The sequence below is a fragment of the Scomber scombrus genome, chromosome 22 (genome assembly GCF_963691925.1).
Source record: "Scomber scombrus chromosome 22, fScoSco1.1, whole genome shotgun sequence".
Classification (NCBI taxonomy): Eukaryota; Metazoa; Chordata; class Actinopteri; order Scombriformes; family Scombridae; genus Scomber; species Scomber scombrus.
Genome location: NC_084991.1, coordinates 6,475,692 through 6,495,013, shown reverse-complemented (window position 1 = coordinate 6,495,013; position 19,322 = coordinate 6,475,692). Strand labels below are relative to the sequence as shown.

Here is a 19,322-nt window from a genome sequence, read left to right as displayed (position 1 = left end):
TTCGTTTGTGATACTTCTCCCCCATATTCACATGCTTTTTCCAGAAAAATGGAAGGGACTGATAATCCCTCATTAGCATCAGCTGTGTGCCATCAGGTCTGTCCACAGTCCCTCTTAAACATGTCATTAGCTACTAGCAGGGCTTAATAAAGCTAACTAACCAAGTGATTACTTGACTTTGCGTGGGTGAATGTTCTAGTTTTTCTAACCCGCTTCCTGACCTTTTCCCCCTTCTGCTTTGGAACAAAAACACTCTCCACCTACTGGAGTTCACAGACTGCTTCTGTCTCTGTTGATATCTGTTTGTCTACAATAACAGCTTTGCCTCCTCTTCTGCTGACGGCAAGTACATTCTGTTCCCTCCCTGCAGCCAAATACACAGATTATTTATTACAAATAAATGTCTAAACTAGCTCCATCTGCAAGAATATAAACAACTTTCCTTAGCTTTTCAGCAGTTTGAGTTGACTAGAACAATTGAGGAGTTTCACTCCAAAAATGAGATGTCCATCATGGAGTAATCAGATTTCTTCTCTGACAGAAACTGATGGTAACACTACAAGAAAGCCGCATTACAAAACAAGCAAGTATAGTTAGGAGGCTGAATTCTTTCTAAAAATACATATATTCACATTCTTGAAAAAAATGAATATGGCTCAATTCGTTGCCTTGACAGTTAGATATCTAGACTAATGTAAAATTTAAAAACAATGCACAGAAAGTTGCACAAACAAATACCTGAGTAGTTGAGATTGTAGCAGCCAGAGGATGGGACAGGAAGAGAAGAACAGATAGGCAGCAGCCTGCAGGAGAGGACAAAGGAGGGTAGGAGAAGGAAAGGAAAAGGGAAGGTGAGGAGGAGGAAGAAAGGCGAGGAAAGGAAGGGAGAGGAGAGGTTACCGGTATTCCTGCAGCCATGGCAGACAGCAGTTTTTGTCTCCATCTGTCCTTCCCTGTCACTGTCCCGTCCTCCTGCTTCTCTGGCTGCAAGACAGGCACAGGTTACACACACACACACACACACACACACACACACACACACACACAAACACACACACACACACACACACACACACACACACAGCCACATTCATGCATAGAGATACAAAATACTTCTGTCTTTATGTGTTCTATTATAAATATAATTATTAATTATAATTATTAATATTATTATGTTTTTATTCCCTATCACATACAACTTTTAATATTTAATCTGCTCTCATAATTTATAAACTGATGTATTTATCACAATATTACATCAGCCTACTGTATGCAAACTAATAGAAGAGTCACATTTAAGAAGTCAGTATATTTGTATTTCGACTGATCTTTCTGTAGATCTAGTGTTGCTAAATATGTGATGTATTATAATTCAATCTGTTTTTAAGTTAGGTTTAATAAATACAGGTTGTACACTCAATGAATATAATATATAGCAGAGGCAAAGAATCACACAAAGCCAATAAGAATAGACAATTGTGAAGTTCATAGTTTAACAGTACATAATCAACCTTTTTGATCAAGTCCTTTAAATTAAATAACAAAATATATTGTTAGTGTTTAAGATATTGTTTGTGCTGTCAGAAAGTTAAATCTTTTTTATGACCTGACAAAGCTATGTTTGCTAAGCTAAATTTGGTTAGGTTTAAGCACGAAAATCACAGAGAAAGATTAAGGTTTGGGTTTGAATTACTACTTCATTCCATGGTTTTTGAACTCACGCCGTCGTAGTATACGTACAATAACAACCACATGGTTAAAGTCAGGGAACAAATCTTGTGTGTGGTTTAAAAAAAAAAAAACATTGCTGATTGTTGGTAGGAAATTGGAAAAGAAACAGCACCGGCACCAACGTTTTATTGACCCATCCATTCACCCCAACCATGTGGCTCTATAATTACATCTCTCAACTTCCTTCTTTGCTCCCGATGGACAAGATTTGTAAATCCTACAACCACTAGAGGGCTTTGTCACTTGAACATAATCTCATGGGGATTTCCCAAAAGACTCATGGTGTGGTGGTGATCCTCTATCATCTGGCTTTAGTATGAAGCCGTGGAGGACTCAAGCCTGGATTTAGTGTTATTGACCCAATTTACAGAGGGAATCTAGATCATTCGCCATCGCTAGATTATCACACTAATATGTGACGCATACGTTAAAAACCAAACAATCAGGATTGTCAAGAACTATCCGATTCCAACTGTGAAGACTGAGCCAGGTGGATGAGAGGCATGAATCCACAGATTGGATATACAGTGTAGTGTTACTGAAATGTTCTATTTGCCCATATTTACTGAAATCATGTGACAGGATGGGGATGTACAGTGTGACTTTAAAATGTGGCGCTGTTTAAATGAATGCCACCATTTGCTGTACATACTGTATATTACCTTTTCAATAATACTGTTGACAGCCAAGTACCGCTGAGAAAGTGTAATTCAGATTGATTTATATGCTATTGTATGGAAGACTTATAATGCCTAAATAAAAATATATCAAAGTAAGAAATACAATGAACATACTATTATGTATTAACTTTTTATCTATGCCTTTACTGTGTTAATTAAATGAAAAACAAATCTCAACATAGAAAACAAAGTGAAGAAGTGTGATGTTTTTTTCAGTATTGGCCAGCAGAGAGCAGCCTAGAGCTGCCGATACAAATCACTGTCATTACTTTTCCGGGAATGTGCAAGGGAGCTTTTTATATCTATTTTTTTGAGATGGAGAAGCACGTTGATGCCAAAATGAAAACCAATCAACTGTCTTATCGCAGTTTTGGGAACGGAAGCATCAGCTTAGCTTATCAGTGAAGACATCTGCTAATGACATTAAATTACATTTGCTACAGACAATTAACGGGATCATCTCTTTTCTGTATGTGCCCTAAGCTTTGATTGGACAGTTTATTGTTTTCCTTTTGGCATCGATGATGCAACTCTGTCCCAAAATATAAAAAGCTGCACTGCTCCTCCTCATGAAAACTAATGACAGTGCATTACAGCCTCTGCTGCTCTCTGCTGGACAACACTGACATGTAAAACACCTCTACAGTTTAATTAATCATCTAAGAATTAATAAAGTTATTAGACAGAAAGTGAAATAAATGTTCTTTTAACTGACTTTTCATTAAGTTATGACAGGAAAAGCATTCATAGAAAATCTTTAATTGATTTGTTTTAATTTAGGCATTTTTCACCTTCCATATAACACAAACACACACACACACACATGCATCCTTTACACTCGAGTCAAGAAAACAGGTTTGTGGTCTTAAACTGTAAGAGCTTAATAGATGGTGGTTTCTTACCTCGTTCTTTTTCTTTTTTTTCTTAGTTTTCTGCTTCCTCTGTCTCTTCTGAAGGAGGATGGTCTCATATTTTGGCCTGGGGTGTTCCTGATGGACAAACAAGAGAAACAGTTGACTTTTTAGCGCAGTGTCTGCAGAAATTAAACTCATATCGGAAAATTCTGCAGCAGATGATTAGTTTAATGCCATGTGTGTCTTTTATATGGCAAGGTGAAGCATGTGTGTAGCATGTCTGGCTTTCTCTCCAAACACCGGAGTTCATGTTACATCTCAGGCTAATAAGTAATGACCTTTTTGCAGAATCAAGTTCTTGTGATATAGTTGGCATATTTGTACCTGTGTGTTTATATGTATCAATACATACTATCGTGCATTTGTACACAACTATACATACCTCATCCTCCTCGATGCCTGTCAAATCCCAACTGAAGCTCAAACTAATCTGACGACGCTTCCAGTGCTCCAGGAACAGCACCGCTACACACACACACCAGCAAATAAAAAAATAAAAAAATAAAAAATGTTAATGACACTTTTTAAAATTAACATCCTCTCTTACATTTACAGTGCACAAAATCCTCTTGTGGTGAGGACATGTCACAATATGCTTCAAGAGATAAGAGGGAGAGGAGAAAAGTGGGGCAAATGCGCCACAGAATAATATATATTTTTTAAACAATAAAAGGTTTGTGCCTTTTTATATTGTTCAGGTTTCAGCTTTTTATTTTTTTCCTCTACATTTTGTCAATCATTATTGTGTGTAGTTTTAGCCTGTCGTTCCCAGCAGGAGGATCTGTTCTTGAACTGAAGGAGATCATAAGATATTAATGAGCAACTTCAAATTCATCCAGCCTCTCTCTCTCTCTCTCTCTCTCTCTCATCTCTCTCTCTCTCTCTCTCTCTCTCTCTCTCTCTCTCTCTCTCTCTCTCTCTCTCTCTCTCTCTGTCTCTCTCTCTCTCTCTCTCTCTCTCTCTCTCTCTCTCTCTCTCTCACACACACACACACACACACACACACACACACACACACACACGACATATGCACTCACGCTCACACATAACCTCACCCCACAGGGACATGAAGATGGCGAAGAAGACGGTTGCAGGGTTGTCGAAGAGGTGTGAGGCTCTGGCTGTGCCGCAGGCGGTGCTGAGCTGCCAGAAGTCACAGGCTCCATCACACAGAGGGCACATGGTGAAGTTGAGACGTTCGTCGCACATCTCCAGACTTAAGGGGGAGATGATCAAGAGCACTTAGATGTGACATTACTAATACCGTAGCAATGTAGACTTTAAAGTGATGCAATAAACGTTACCAAAAAAAAAAGTACAAAAAATCTAGCTTCTTTTTGCAGATCCTTGTGTCTTACAATCTACTAAAAGACTAACTAGTAGAAATGAATGGAACTTTTAACATACAACCACATTACAAGCTTCTCTGCTTTGACCCTATTCATAGTCAGTGTAGGCTGAATTATCAACCTTTTGCTTCATGACACACTCACACACACTCACACACACACACACTCACACACACACACTGCCAGCTGTACCTTCTGTGTTCCTCCCACACAACCCTGACTAAAGCCAGTTTCAGCAGGTATCTGGGCAATCCCTGTCTAGTGTGTGTGTGCATGTATGGGCCTGTGTACATACATTTAATATGCTGTAGGCATAGGAGAAATCCTTCTTATCTGCATCTAGTGTTATATATCATGTTGCCTTCAGCGCTTGGCTTCTTTTATGTTAAAATCAGGAGATATGACACTGATAGAGCAGAAACAGAAGATGCAGCACAAGCATTTGGGCTGTTTTTATAAGTTTCTGTTCCTTTTTTATTTATATTGAACTAAGTAGTTGTGTAATGGCAATAAAAAGTCATATCTCGAAATGTCGGATTTTACAATATTTTTCCACACATGAAATTGCAATGCATCTGTCACCTCTACTGTGGCTTTCTAGTGTTTGTACATACACATGCATACGCATGTATTATTATTACCTGGGTATGTCAGTATTCACAGTCGCCACACCATAGCCAAACACAATGATTCCCACTATGGAGGCTGGTATCAACAGCTGAGTGTAAACACCAAGCCACGCAAAGTACAGGCCGATCTTCTCCCCGAAGTACTTTCTGTGGGATGAGAGGTCAGGGATTATGTGGTGAAAGTGAGAGTGAACATGGCGGTCATGGTTTTGGCAGAGTAGACTGTGAAGAATTAAGCAACACGCAAAAGTGAGTTGTGTCTCCAGGAAGCATTTTCTTAGAATTGGTTACAACTTCCACCTTCTTTATTGGACTGGTACACCTCAGTCGTACAATCTGTATTCAGTGGTACTTGCTAGTCGCAGTACATAACAAATGGTACATGAGGCTCAGGGTGCCTTAAAGGACAGGTTCACAATTTTCCATGTATGTCTTAAAACTACATTCAGGTGCTCATATGAACACTGAAACAGATGTTTCTTGCTGTAATCATTCCTCTTGTTAATACCGACCATTAGAAGATCTCCTACAAATGTGTTTACAATATAAGCGATGGGGAGCTAATTCCACAGCTCTCGTTTTGAGCAAAAATGTATTTAAAAGTTTATGTGACAATAATATGAGACTTGCAGTCAGTTAGTTGAATAAAGTGGATATCTTCCACAGTTATAGCGTTTTAGTAACAAATGACCTCAACAGACAGTTTTCCTGTTCACCTGTGATGGAAGGATCGTGACAAAAGAGGGAATTTAGCACTAAAAAGACTGTAACTTAGAAAATCATTGACATAATTTGGCTAATTTGGATTGCTGGACCCTGATAATAGCTTCAGATACGTTTAAATATATTTTTGCTAACTGTGGATATAATCAGAGATAAAGGAACACTTCATCTCTTTTACCTTTAAACTTTAGGTGTTATGTTTTGCACTGTAATACACAGATTTGGCCATTTCAGTAAAGATTAAATGCTGTTACACAAGAAAAATCTGTGAGTAAGCTATAATATTCAAATATATTGCAATTACAGTAGTACTGGGTCAAATCAGGCATCAGAGTCATTTGAGTTGCAAATTAGATAAAACAAAAATGTTCTCTTTTATTGCTCTGAAAAAAAAGAGTAACTGGGGTAAATGAGGTGAGTTCTATTTTTTGGTGCTGAGGTCACATTACCTGACAAGATCAATGGGCTGGTACTTGTAAAAGGCTGAGTATCTGGCCCACTCCTCATGCAGAACCTGACAACAGACAGGAAACAGAGGGAGGGAGAGAGAGAGAGAGAGAGAGAGAGAGAGAGAGAGAGAGAGAGAGAGAGAGAGAGAGAGAGAGAGTGAGAGAGAGAGAGAGAGAGAGAGAGAGAGAGAGAGGGAGCGAGGGATGGAGTCAGTGTGGGTGTATGTTGTCATGTTTTAGGTTTACCCCTTGTAGCGAGCTGAAAATCAACACACACATTGTCAGAGGCAGAGCTGATCTGGAGGCAGAAATAATCTGATTGGTCGAGGTAAACCTCAGTGGATAAAGCCAAAGAACCGCAGTTTAAGTAACATTATCCTCAAGACAAGTGAAAAACAGTCAAAGAAGAGGAAGATTATGATGTTGAGAGAATATTATCTAGCCACAATAAATCATCTGTAATCATGATTGAAAAGATAAAGAGGAAGTTGCTATATATAATTCTCATTGATATTATGACCAGAGTTTGTTTGCTGTAGCCGTTTTGTGATTATTTTTCAGTGGTTTTTTTTGTTTTTTTTTGCTCTACCCTTTCAAATTTGAGTCAGTCTGGGATTTTTTATCCTCTTGGAACAGCTCTGCTTCTCAGAAATGTTTATACAACTTAAACTCCAATCTGTGACCGTGTTGGACAGATGGGAAGGAGGAGCAGTCTGTGTTTTTTTTTTAAGAAAAAAAAAGCAGAGAAAAAGAGAGGAGATGAAGATAACACAGATGAGACCATTGTTTAGAAATGCAGAGGTTCCATGTCTTGCTTTTTTTTGAGTGACAGACATTTCTTACAGCATTCACATTATTCATTTAAAGCTTTGTGTACTTTTTCATCATACAGACAGACAGAGATAAGGAGGAAGAGAGGAGACAGACACACAGAGCAAAGGAGGAAGTCATAGGTGAAGAGAGTGAAGTGAAGGAGTCGTTGTACCTGTCTGTCATTCCTCTCCTCGAGGTGTCCGATGACCTTGTAGTCACCCTGAGGAGCGAGAGGAGAGGGTGAAAAACATGAGAGCGCACAAGCAGGCGCACACAGAAACACCTAGAATGGACAACACACTGTACTCTTTAGAAAACATTAAGAATTACACACACTTAATCTGCAAATTTACATCCACTAATACACTCCCACACATACATTTTAATACCCAATAGGTGGTTTTGCCTGTTTATGCTTATTTACTATCCTATAAACCATTTTTCAAAGCATTCCGTAGGTCTTTACATTGTTGGTTTGGTTACAGTTTACATCACTATGATGTGTATCATTTACAAATTTAATGTCTTTTATTTTCAAAGTTGTCTTATCATAACTTTCTAATGCAGTTAAGAGCAGGGATTGTACTGAAAATTCCTCCTTGTTTATGCTTCCAATGTGCTTTAAGATATCTTCTACATTAGTCAGTGGCTGAAAATTAGAATTTGCGCTTTTCTTTCACTAAAGATGAGACTTTTCAGAATCTGCTAGTACCTGCATTACTAAAATACATGATTCTTACAAAGATAACATGTACAACAATGTATGCCCATTATTCAATTAGGGGGAACAAAGTTATGGTTTTACTACCCCACTTTGTCTTTTTAAAAATAAATGTTAAGATGAGAAACGCGCCTTTTAGCTTAACTGCGATCACTGACTGAAAAGAAAACATAGGGAAATAGGCATATGTAGAATTAACCTGCTTGGCCCACTGACTCCTGCCAAACTTTCCTCCTAACAAACAACAAAGAAGGATTGTACTGTAACCAAAATACCAAACTGATGTGCGAGTCAACGTTAGCTGTGAGGATTCAGCTGTGAAGATGGGATGTTGGCAAAGGAGCCGAATCAGAGTCAGCTCTTTTAAGTGTAATGTCAGGGTTGCCAGCTCTCATGTCACATGCAATGAAAAACTAATTCATAACTGACAACATCGCTGTGTGAAAAGAGGACAACGACGGCGCACAGGCAGACAAGACAGAGCAGCACAGCGCAACAGCATTTAATCAGACCATCAGGGGAAAAATTAGAAATATAAACAAAAATGTTATATTGTAATTTATTTCGATGGATGCAGCTCAGAGTAATCAGAGTATCTCTAATAAGGGCAGCTCTTATGGCAGCCGCCTTATTTACTGTTCTTAATGCATTCTTGGTTTTCATAGCATTCTCCATTAATCTAGAATAGTGCAGCTGACTTGATCCAAGAGGTAAGGGGGTGTAGCAATGTATGACATTTGTTTTAAAGTACAATAAAAGTACAATTTTTAAAGGGACCCCAGACCTCCCCCACCAATTATGTATCTTTCCAAGTTTGTTCCCCTATTTTAAAACATAACCAGGCGCCCATGGCGATGGATGACCTATTTCAAGCAAGCCTACATGCTCTGTGAGTTGAATATTGAAGTAAATTGAATAGAAAGCAATGGGAGCCTTGTGGGAATCCTGAACCTCACATACTTACATCGTGAATAGGGAAGGCAGCGTCATATACACCTTTTGCTATCATTGTGCTGATTCCTGGAAGAGAGAGAACAGAAACATACTGTATGACAATACTACCAGGGTTTTTCAACTCCATTAAAATCATCACTGAATCTTTTATGTACCTTTTATATAAATCGTGCATTCCTCCGGTAGGAAAACACAACATTTTACCCTTTACTTGACTTGAAACTTGAGTGGGAGGTGAGTTTTCTTTACTCCAAAATAGTTTGGACTGAAAAGTGAGTTTATGACTAGGAATTCAAACAGCCAGCAAAACAATAGCTTAGTCTCTGGCACTGACAAACAACTGTGTAAACATTTACACTTCTACACGATTAATAAGCGTGTTTACACCAAATGGCTCCAACATGCAGAATGAATTAAAGTGTTTGCCATCGTAAAATATCACCTTCTGTTATTTATCTTATATCTAGTTATGAAAACTGCTTTATTTTTCTGAGATTTCAATGATTCCCGGAGATGACATTCATCGTCTCACTCATTCCGTATCAAAGTTTTTCTCAAAGAATCTTCGGCAGCTTATTTACCTTGGATGTCATTAATGGTATATACATTTCCCCAGTCGTAAACCAATTCCTTATTATTACTGTCTGAAAAGTATGGATTCATTTTGACCATTTGACAAAAATTATGTTGAATTTCACCTTCCATGACAAACCTTGGTATTAAAAAGTGGCTTTGCACTCCATTAGGCCATACCCTGCAGCATGCTCCGTTTTAATTCTGTTTTTCAGTGTCAGGTAGACTGGGATTAGGTTCAGCGCCGCTTTTAGTCTATGGAAAATGTAATGTGGGAAACGATGGCCTGACCTGTGAATGCGAGGGCGGACACTGACAAATCGGATGACCTGGCACACAAAGCCGACTCTTTCATCAAAGTAATTAATCAATTAATTATCAGTGCCTCAAAGGGGACAGGGAACTATGCAGTGATTAGCCTTGCTATTAATGGACATCACAACCATCACGTACTCACTCACGCACGTACAAATGCATGAAAGTTCAATTCAACCAGCTCGAAACAACCACAACTCCCAGAGGCCCCTGCTTCAATCCCAGCATGACCCAGGAAGTATGACCCACTTGTAGAGGACATGGAAGAGAGCAACAGAGACAGAAGGAGCAGAATCTTTACGCGTATATGTGTGACAAATGTATATATCAAGAATGAAAGGGAAAGAAAAAAATAGAGGTTAAAAAGATGCAACTCTATTCTCTCTCCCCATCCTTCCCTGCAGCTCCACCAGTCCCCGCTGGCTGAGACCTTCTGCTGTGATGGGTAAGCCAACCAGACATATGGTGGACACTGGAAATGAAAGGGTGTCAGCTGATTTCTATATATGGGATTAATGGGTCTCTTATATGCATAGGCAGCTGTTATCAGCATGCCATTAAAATACAGATATATAAAAGCTAAGACCCTAATTAACCTGCTGAAAGTACGAAATGCTGAATGACTTATCGAGAAAATCCCCATGGAGATTAGGATGTCTATTACAGACAAACAGTGGTGCACTCATTTTTAAAGCAGGTTTAAGTATAATAATGTGTTTCTTAGTTATTTTAGGTTTTGACTGATAAAGTTTGTAAAATGTTGCTTAGGAAAGTGATAAAAAAGAGGTAAGCCTGGACCCTTAATTGCTCATGTCCCAGTGGATGTCTGCGGTTGCAGGAAGTGTTAAGTGTAGCCTCTTTCTAGGAACAGTCAGATGGGAGCAGAGTGTTGCCAGAAAGCAAACAGGCTTTGTCTGCTGTTCTCAAACATTTTGAGGGATTAAAAAGATGTTCTCATCCAGTTACCCAATTATTGCACTCCTTGTTTGAGTCGCCAACTTCATTCCACTTTACTTCACCTCCCCGCTGGACTCCCACAAAGCGTATCGGTATCACTTCCCAGTTCACCTGTAGTCTATCAGACACAGTCCAGGTGTATTTCAGGGTTTCGGTGCAACCATGAACTGCAACCGATCTCTGACTTCACCCTCAAGTGTCACGGTTAAAGATGTTACAGTGTTCCATGACACCTCCTTTCACTTTTTACTCTTTGAATAATCTTCTTAGCCACTGTTCATACTCATATTCATATTACCTTTTGCAGAGATTTTCTTTTGTCCCACCCTTTATGAGGATTCAAAGCAAAAACTCATGATCCAATCAAGCTTCACTTTTCAATCTGACATCTTGTACTGCTTTTGATCTAATGGTGGCTCTGTGAACTATGAGCTAGTGACCATAAAGCCTTTGTTATTAACCCTAAACAAGCTACTGCCACAGCATGTCAGTACACCAGTATTTAACATACCGATATGTGACCTTTCTTAAACCTCTGCTTTTTTTTTTTTAGCAAATTACCCCAATACATTCTCAAAATGGGACTGTTTTTAATCAGAAGGAGGACTTCAGTCTGCATTACTTCTTGCTAACAAAGGTGGATAAAGTCACAGAATATTTTTTGTGCACCATTTTTAACCAAAAAGAACACAATGCTTATACCTCTAGATCCAACATAACTCCAACTGGTGTCATTCATACACAAACACACACAGTGTTGTCCATACACTATATTGTGTGCTATATTCTCACCTATGGTTTGACAGGTTCGTACACACACCGTCCGCCTCAGGATCTCATATACCTACGAAAGATATGACAATTAGACTATACATATAGATATGAACTAACCATGGACATAAACACCATTCAAAGGAGAAACAGGTCATATATGAATGAAGACTTACTATCCGGCCTCTTGTTGCATTGTCAAAGAAGGTGTCTTTAGATGTGATATTGTACCTGAGAGAAGAACACTGTGTGAATGCTGAATAATTACATTGCAAGTAAGGATGCAAGGATGTCAGAGACAGGAATATTTTGGTTTCAGTCTTACAAGTGAAGCTTGTCCCTGGAGAAGCAGTGCGAGAGAAACTTGGTGCTTCCGTGGTCCTGAAGCGATACTTTGGGCTGGAAAGGCTGGTTCATTTTCCTCCACAGTGTGCTGATACTAGTGCTGAAACCACCTTCCTCTTTAAGTTCGTAACTCTGATGAAACACACAGCACAGGATTATTCAGTTTATTACACCGGTGACTTGCACTCATGTCCATAGTACCTTACTATGCAGAAAATAAATGACATTTTTAACACTGAGTGGCCCTGGAATGGAGATACTAAACCCTGGTCCCGTACTAATAATACTATTGAAATAAAGTTGATAAATTAAGACAGGACATTGGACTCCACCCCAGTATACTTTGCTGAATTGCTCTCTTGGCTTTAGTGGCTATATAAATAAGGCTTAATGGAAGACTGACACCAAAACCTGACATTTACTACTGCTATTTTAAATACCTGCATGTGTGCGGTCTGTCTTGGACCACTTATCCACAGAACTAACATGAATATTGCAAGAAACAACTACATTGCTCCAAAAACTCAATGTCTAATAACATTTTTTTTAAATGGTTTATTGAGGTTTTGAGATCTTACCGTCTTAGTGGGCACTTTAATCTTGAGAAACTCAGCCTCTCGACACAGAACCGGCCAGGGTGCATGGAGACGGGTGAAGCTCGGGCCGTGGGTTTTTAACTGAAAAACAAACAAGGCTTAATGTAGACATACAGTATAGTCTTTAAGTTGAAAAAATGCAGCATGGACACTGACAGGAAAAGGCACTTTAAAGGATGAGTTCACAATTTTCTGAAAAAAAAGGACTTTTGGCATGAAAAAGGCAGTATGTTTGAAAGACATTGCCTTGATTTGACTAATTTGGTCAACTGAAGCCTCACATTACCTTAAAATAAATGTTTAAATGTAACGGAAAGTGGATTTTGTTCCCCATCACTCACTCACTCACTCACTCACTCACTCACTCACTCACTCACTCACTCACTCACTCACTCACTCACTCACTCACTCACTCACTCATTGTAAGTGCATTATGGAGAGATCTCTTAATGGTTAGTATGAACAGAAGGAATGATTACAGCAAGAAAAGCATGTGTCACTGTTCATTTGGGCACATTAATATTATTTTAAAACAAATTGTGAACATATCCTTTAAATGATCTATACTGTCTTGTGGTCTTGCTCAGTAGGTAGAACATTGTGTCTCAGCCCTGTTCATGCTGTGCGTAGCCTATGGCTAGATGAGAGCTGCTAATTGGTCATCTTTGTAACAAGGCGCTCAGTCATGTGTGCCAGCTTTGACAGTGGAAGGATTACTGGTTTGACTCCCCATGTTTCACAGTTCTTTGTGCATGCACAGTAGTGTGTCTTTGCTAAAGTTTTCCACCAAAAACAACATTTTAATACCCTGAACGTTTTATGTGTTGGGAATTGTACTACCAGATTGCTTGGCTGAATCTACCTGTTGTAGAAAAGTGGTAATCCAGACCATCTGTCAGTTCCAATGCAGCCAGCAGACTCTGCTTTAGCTATGTGTTGCACTTCACTGTAGTCAAATTCCCTCTCAGCTGCTTTTGCTTCTAAATCTTCAAATTGGCCTCTGGAGCTGCAACTCAACATTTCAGATGGCACAGTACCCTACGATCCAAGTTATCTTTTACATCCGACACCCAGACACAACCAATCCCTGCCATCGCCCTGACCCACTGAAACACTTTGGCTAACCAGTTTGGCCAGCAGCATGACTCTGGTGTATAAAAGATACATGCAGCCTCTGTCGTTCAGTCCTTAAGCAAAGCCCTGAGCTCTTTTCTCACTGCTTTGTTGTTGCAGCCTGTTCCTCATACATTTGGTGCTTTTTTTGTTCTAATCATCTCCTCCAAAGAGAAATAATGCATTTATTATATGTTAAATAAAATTCTGACTCATCTAGCCTGTTCTGCTAATGAATCATGGTCCATTGCCCACACTGTAATTATTACCTACTTTTAAGAAGTATATGCGAAATTTGCTAATTGGATGCTCCAGATAGCATCAAGATGTACGTGATTTAATTCTTAATATCAAATGACGACCCTTATTTAAAACAGCAGTGAAAGCTCTACTTCTAGAATATACGTCGCAGCCGTTATGGAGCCGGTCTGCAGTGTAAGGGAGAGTGTAACCAGAAATGAAAGAGAGCGACGGCAGCAGGGGACGACAGCCAGGTAACCTTACCCTCCTCAGACCCCCACCAGCTTCTGTAAGAGGGGGGAGTGAGAAGAGAAAGGTGGCATGGCAAACGATGGAAACCTGAAACGATTCCCTTTCTCCTCTCTCGACTCCTACTCTCCTGACATCTTTCACTCCTCCTCAACCTCCCCCACCCCTCTTCATATATATTACTGTACCTTCTGCTACCTGCTAGACACTGTTTCACCAACTGATTGACTGACTGACTGACTGAGTCATTTCACTGTCACTCTTACTCCTCTTATATTTCATTATCTTCTCACTCACTGACATCCACTCTGTCTTCTCCTGCCCTGGGAAACCGTGGAGCAAGTAGAGCCAACCGCTCTTTTAAGTGAAATATTTCTCGTACAACCTTTTATGTATATTCCCAATACTCCAGTTTTACTTTAACTTCCATTGAAGACGATCTGCATACTGAATAAACTCAATGATGCATGTTGGCTGAAGCCTAATAATCACAGGACAGTAAATCGAGCTGATTTCAGCTGATACAGTAGCAGTGGTGTAGCTGGTTAAGAGCAACTAAACAGTTGTCATGTTGATCAATGAAATGTGCAGATTTAAGAGTTGTTATTTCTCTCATAAAACCAGTTACAGCAACCTGTATCTGTGTCAATCTCATTCCCACTTGTTGCCATTTTAGTAGTCAGCTGTAAGGTCATCTTACCAGGAAAACTGTCATCAGTGAGCACAACACCAGAACTATATCAAACACTAAAAACATAGAGATAAAGGCAGCGATTCCCCCGAAAGTCCATTATGAGTGCACATTTTGTAAATTTGAACTTGAATGAAAACGTTTTAAGGAGGGAAAAAAACTCAATTTAAAGGACCAATATGTAATATATTTACTGTACTAATGCACAAAATGACCATGATTAAGATGTAAAGGAAACATGCAAAGTTTGAAGTACTGGCTTCTGCTTCTATAATACTACGGTGTGTATGTTCTCCTTTGAAATTAGCATGCTAGTCCAAAACGTCTTTTTTAGTTTTGGACTGTGTGATATGGCCCACTGTCCATTCAACCTGATCGTATTGCTGGCCAGGGGCGGAGCCAGGGGCTACAGCCCCGAATGTTTTCTCAAAAACCCCAAATCTATTCTAAATTCTAGTTCAAAATCACTTTTTCTGAACAGTGACTTCAAACAGCTGCTACTGAATCTGAGTGAGTTTAACTGTGATTAAGAGTGAAACAAAATTTCAAAAACAAATTGGCCCCGATTCTGGGTGCTCTGGGCTTAGCCCCGGATCTTGTCAACTCCTAGAACCGCCCCTGTTGGTGGGATATAATTTTACCACATTATGTACTACCACCCGGTAATGCAATGTTAAGAGGTCGTGGTAATTTCAAATATTTCTGTGAGATCAGGTTGATGCCCATTTGCTGCAGCCATGGAAGCAATCAAACAAACTGGATCAACTATATACCACCCAACCTAAAAACCTGCGTGAGCTTTGAGTCTGGGGGAGACAACTCTACAATATTTTGAATTTGGACTACAGTACCTATTTTAAACGCCTGCTGTCAGAGTTACATATTTCACCTTTAACTTTTCAAATAAAGAGTAACTGCACCCAGTCTTATAATCCAGCTAGCACTACCAACCAGTGTTAGCTAACTTGCTACGATAACATGCTACTTCCACAACCTGTGCAGCAGTGATGTACTATAGCAGGTTAAACATATATCTTAATATCATTACTGTAAACATAAAACCTTAAACACAACTGCTGAACTTTATCTCACACAGTTGTATTGTGAGAGCTAGTGGTGCTACATATTGTACATTTCCCACATTGCTGCTATGCTACATTAAACAGTCCTGCAAATTTACCTCAAAACCTGACCTGGTCACTCTAAATGTACATTTTCAGATGAATACTAGCTACCAGTCTTATCAGCATTAGTCTTGTTAGATCTTAATGTTTATTATTGATTCCTTTGAGTGATGTGAGAATGCTACAGCTATCCAGTCTTTTCTTTCACCCTAATACCTTGCTCAACTCTCCCTCACATTATTTTACCCACCTCCCACCATCATCATCTATATTTCACCCTCTCGCACACATTCAATCATCTCCTCCCTCGCCCCTCTTTTTCCCTTCTTTGTCATCCTCCCTTCCCTATTTTTTTTCCTATCGCTCCATCAAAAAGCTGAAGATATAAATACCTTTTAGTCTGGAGAAGGTTAATTAGTAAAGGGATTTCCAATTAGCTCTTTATCTCTGTAGGGGTGGGGGGCGGGGGTAACTAGGACGCAGCCGGGGGCGTCATTAGGTAGGTGGGTGGGTGTGTGTGTGTGTTCATTGAGTAGGAAAGGGTGATCGATTGGCTTATAGGATGGCTGGGTGACACTGTGAGTGGATATAGAGGTGTGGATGCGAGAATGAGAGATAGAGACAGAGAGGGAGATAAAAATAAAATACATCAGAGAGAAAGCTAAATTAAGACAAAAACACAAAGAGGGGAAAGAGAAAAACGGCATGAAAGGCAGCTATAAACGGAAGTCATGGTGGGGGAATGGCTGTGAGGGGGTATGACATTAAGAGGATCTCCTAAAGCTTTGCAGGTGGTCAGATGAAAGGATCAACCTGGATACACATTTATCAGATGTACAGCCACCTGACCATCCATCTGAACTCATCACTGGAATCAACTATTACTTTCCTTTTTACCACAAGCAGCAAAATCTGCTGTTATTTATATCTAGATGATAAATCATGAAGAGGACTTGTCCCCCAGGTTGATGACTTCAGTCTGATATGGATGGAATACCTCTATACCCCTTTTTAATATAGCGACACATTCACACTCTTTGAGTCTTAAAATGTCATTTTTATGGACAAGCCTAGGTACAAATGGTTCGAGATGTCAGTATTAGATTTAAGTGACAAGCTTAATACAGAATAGATTTATAGTTGTAATAAGATTTCATCTCTGATCTGTACCTTGAAGTTGCTAACTGGCTGATATCATCACTATACCAGTTTTTAGTCTCCAGGTTGCTCAGGCTCTCGTCTCTTTTAAATCACACCCTCCAAAAAAGTTTCTATTATCTTTCAGTAATGCCAGCTGCCTTTCAGTAACTGAATAATTTGTTGTGAATGGTTAAAATTTTTTATTTTATCTATATACTTCTGTGTTTCCTCCAATGTCGATGTGAATAGTCAAATCTAACTTGCCTACAGGTGGTTATGTCTCTCCGTCTGTCAAGTTTTAGTGTTGTGATAGACTCACAACTCATCTGGGGGGTATTTTTCTTCTTACCCAATGCAATCTGGGACAGATTTCAGGACAGCTGCATGGTCTATGTTCAAATTTTGCCAAATAAACTTTGCTGTGCCACAAGTGTTTAGGGGTTTAAGGGGTGTGTTGGGTATTAGACACTAAGAATCATGTGTTGAAATATATTTTTCTGATATTGAGGAGTGTATATAACAAATATTCTCCATAGTATCCCAACTATTACAGCAATTCTTAAACACTAGAAAACTCATCCTCTTCCATTCAGTTATTATTCCGTTTTTATCAGTAGTGTAAGTAGAATATGTTTTGTGGTTATTAGCATTTCCCTTTAACACAGTGGTGTAAGAGGGTTTGAGCAGACAGGTGTGGTAAGAGAAGGAGTGTGCCTCCTCAGCAATTTGCAGGGAGAGAATCATCCTCTACCAAAGGGACATCTTACCGAACACTTAATCCTACTCACTCTGTTTCCCAAGCCCCAACAGACTGAACTCTTTAGAGGTCCCAGCTCCACTTCTTGAATTAACATCTTTCTGTGATTTAATTAAAAGTGTTCTGTAAGAGCACGTCCCTAAGAGATCAAAGGTCAGCTCACTAATCCTCAGACACAGTCAACAAGTTTGACATTTAAGACACTTATTCTGGCAAGCAATTAATCTGAAGTCAAATAGATTCGACACAAGCAGGGAAACTTAGTTTGGTACATTTCACAGCCTGTTAACAAAAAAGACAAAACTTTGAGCTTGCATGCTTTTATATGCCATTCTTATCTTTATCATCATTAATTAATTAGTCATCATCATCCAAATGTCCTGTGTGGCAGTTTTATCTCCCCAGAGCTACATTAGACAAACTTTATATGAGAACAAAACACCAGTTTACTCACTCAAAACTGCACTGTGGGGACTTTTCCATCCTCACTAACTGATAACCAATCATATCACTGCCATCAAAACAGCATCTCTGACAAGACTGCCTGACATGTGTCCAAAAATATGAGACTAAAACAGTAGTAAGTAGTGTATCAGCACTTTTTTTTCATTATTTCATATGCTGTGTGGAACACAAATTGCCTCCTAAACAGCAGCCAGTGTAATTCAGCTATATTGGCTAAAATTCTTCTCCACTCCCAAAATACCCCCAAAATGGAGAAGGAAATCAATGTCTTAGAACTGTGCATTTTACAAGGATCCTTTTTGAAGTCCCTCAAAAAGTTCCTCACATGGTCCAACATGCAAAGCTGCCAATTGGAAGATCACCTGGTTCTTTGCAGTATTTACAGCATTGATCTGTATTGCTTATAAAATGATTGGTCAAGTTGGTGGTCAGATGTTCATTCAATGTTGAATGGTAACTGGAAGCATTTATGTGCACAGCCTTTGAGTTCAAGACAAATTTCCCTACAAGGACAATAAAGTGTATTGTATCGAATCGTGTCATATCGTGTCGTATCTTATCGTATCGTATGATATCGTACCGATTCGTATCATATCGTACCGTATCGTATCATACCGTACCATATCGTATCATAACGTATCATATTGTATCATATCGTATCATATCGTATCATATTATATCATATCGTATCATATCGTATCATATTATATCGTATCGTATCGTACCGTATCGTATCATAACGTATCATATTGTATCGTATTGTATTGTATCACATTGTATTGTATTGCATCATTACTTGCAATACACATTACGTGCAATATGTAATAATTGACACTGCTGGCCGTTAAGTGAGCTGCACATCCTGCATGTGTCTGCATTCCCTCAGCATAAGCAACAGTGGGGCTAACATTAACCAATTAAAACCACAATATCACAATATGTTTCACATGCTTTGTGGTAATGTTATCTTGCCAGTCCAATAGTAAGAAAGCCAGAGGAATGAGCATAAAAAAAAGAACTGTG

General features: G+C 39.2%; 2 protein-coding genes across 2 annotated transcripts in view; both read right to left on the bottom strand.

The window, feature by feature from the left end:
* optn (optineurin) overlaps positions 1-19,322 on the bottom strand; it is a 413,618-nt gene that overhangs the window by 368,702 nt on the left and 25,594 nt on the right. The gene's annotated exons all lie outside the window — the stretch shown is intronic.
* ano2b (anoctamin 2b) overlaps positions 1-19,322 on the bottom strand; it is a 67,706-nt gene that overhangs the window by 36,156 nt on the left and 12,228 nt on the right. The window contains exons 4-15 of the mRNA XM_062443526.1: positions 12,503-12,601; positions 11,905-12,056; positions 11,756-11,810; positions 11,601-11,652; positions 8,974-9,029; positions 7,461-7,508; positions 6,476-6,540; positions 5,316-5,450; positions 4,381-4,541; positions 3,708-3,790; positions 3,314-3,400; positions 901-984 (exon numbers count right to left, since the gene is read on the bottom strand). Coding sequence (XP_062299510.1) covers positions 901-984; positions 3,314-3,400; positions 3,708-3,790; positions 4,381-4,541; positions 5,316-5,450; positions 6,476-6,540; positions 7,461-7,508; positions 8,974-9,029; positions 11,601-11,652; positions 11,756-11,810; positions 11,905-12,056; positions 12,503-12,601 — 1,077 coding nt within the window. The remainder of the gene's footprint in view (positions 1-900; positions 985-3,313; positions 3,401-3,707; positions 3,791-4,380; positions 4,542-5,315; positions 5,451-6,475; positions 6,541-7,460; positions 7,509-8,973; positions 9,030-11,600; positions 11,653-11,755; positions 11,811-11,904; positions 12,057-12,502; positions 12,602-19,322) is intronic.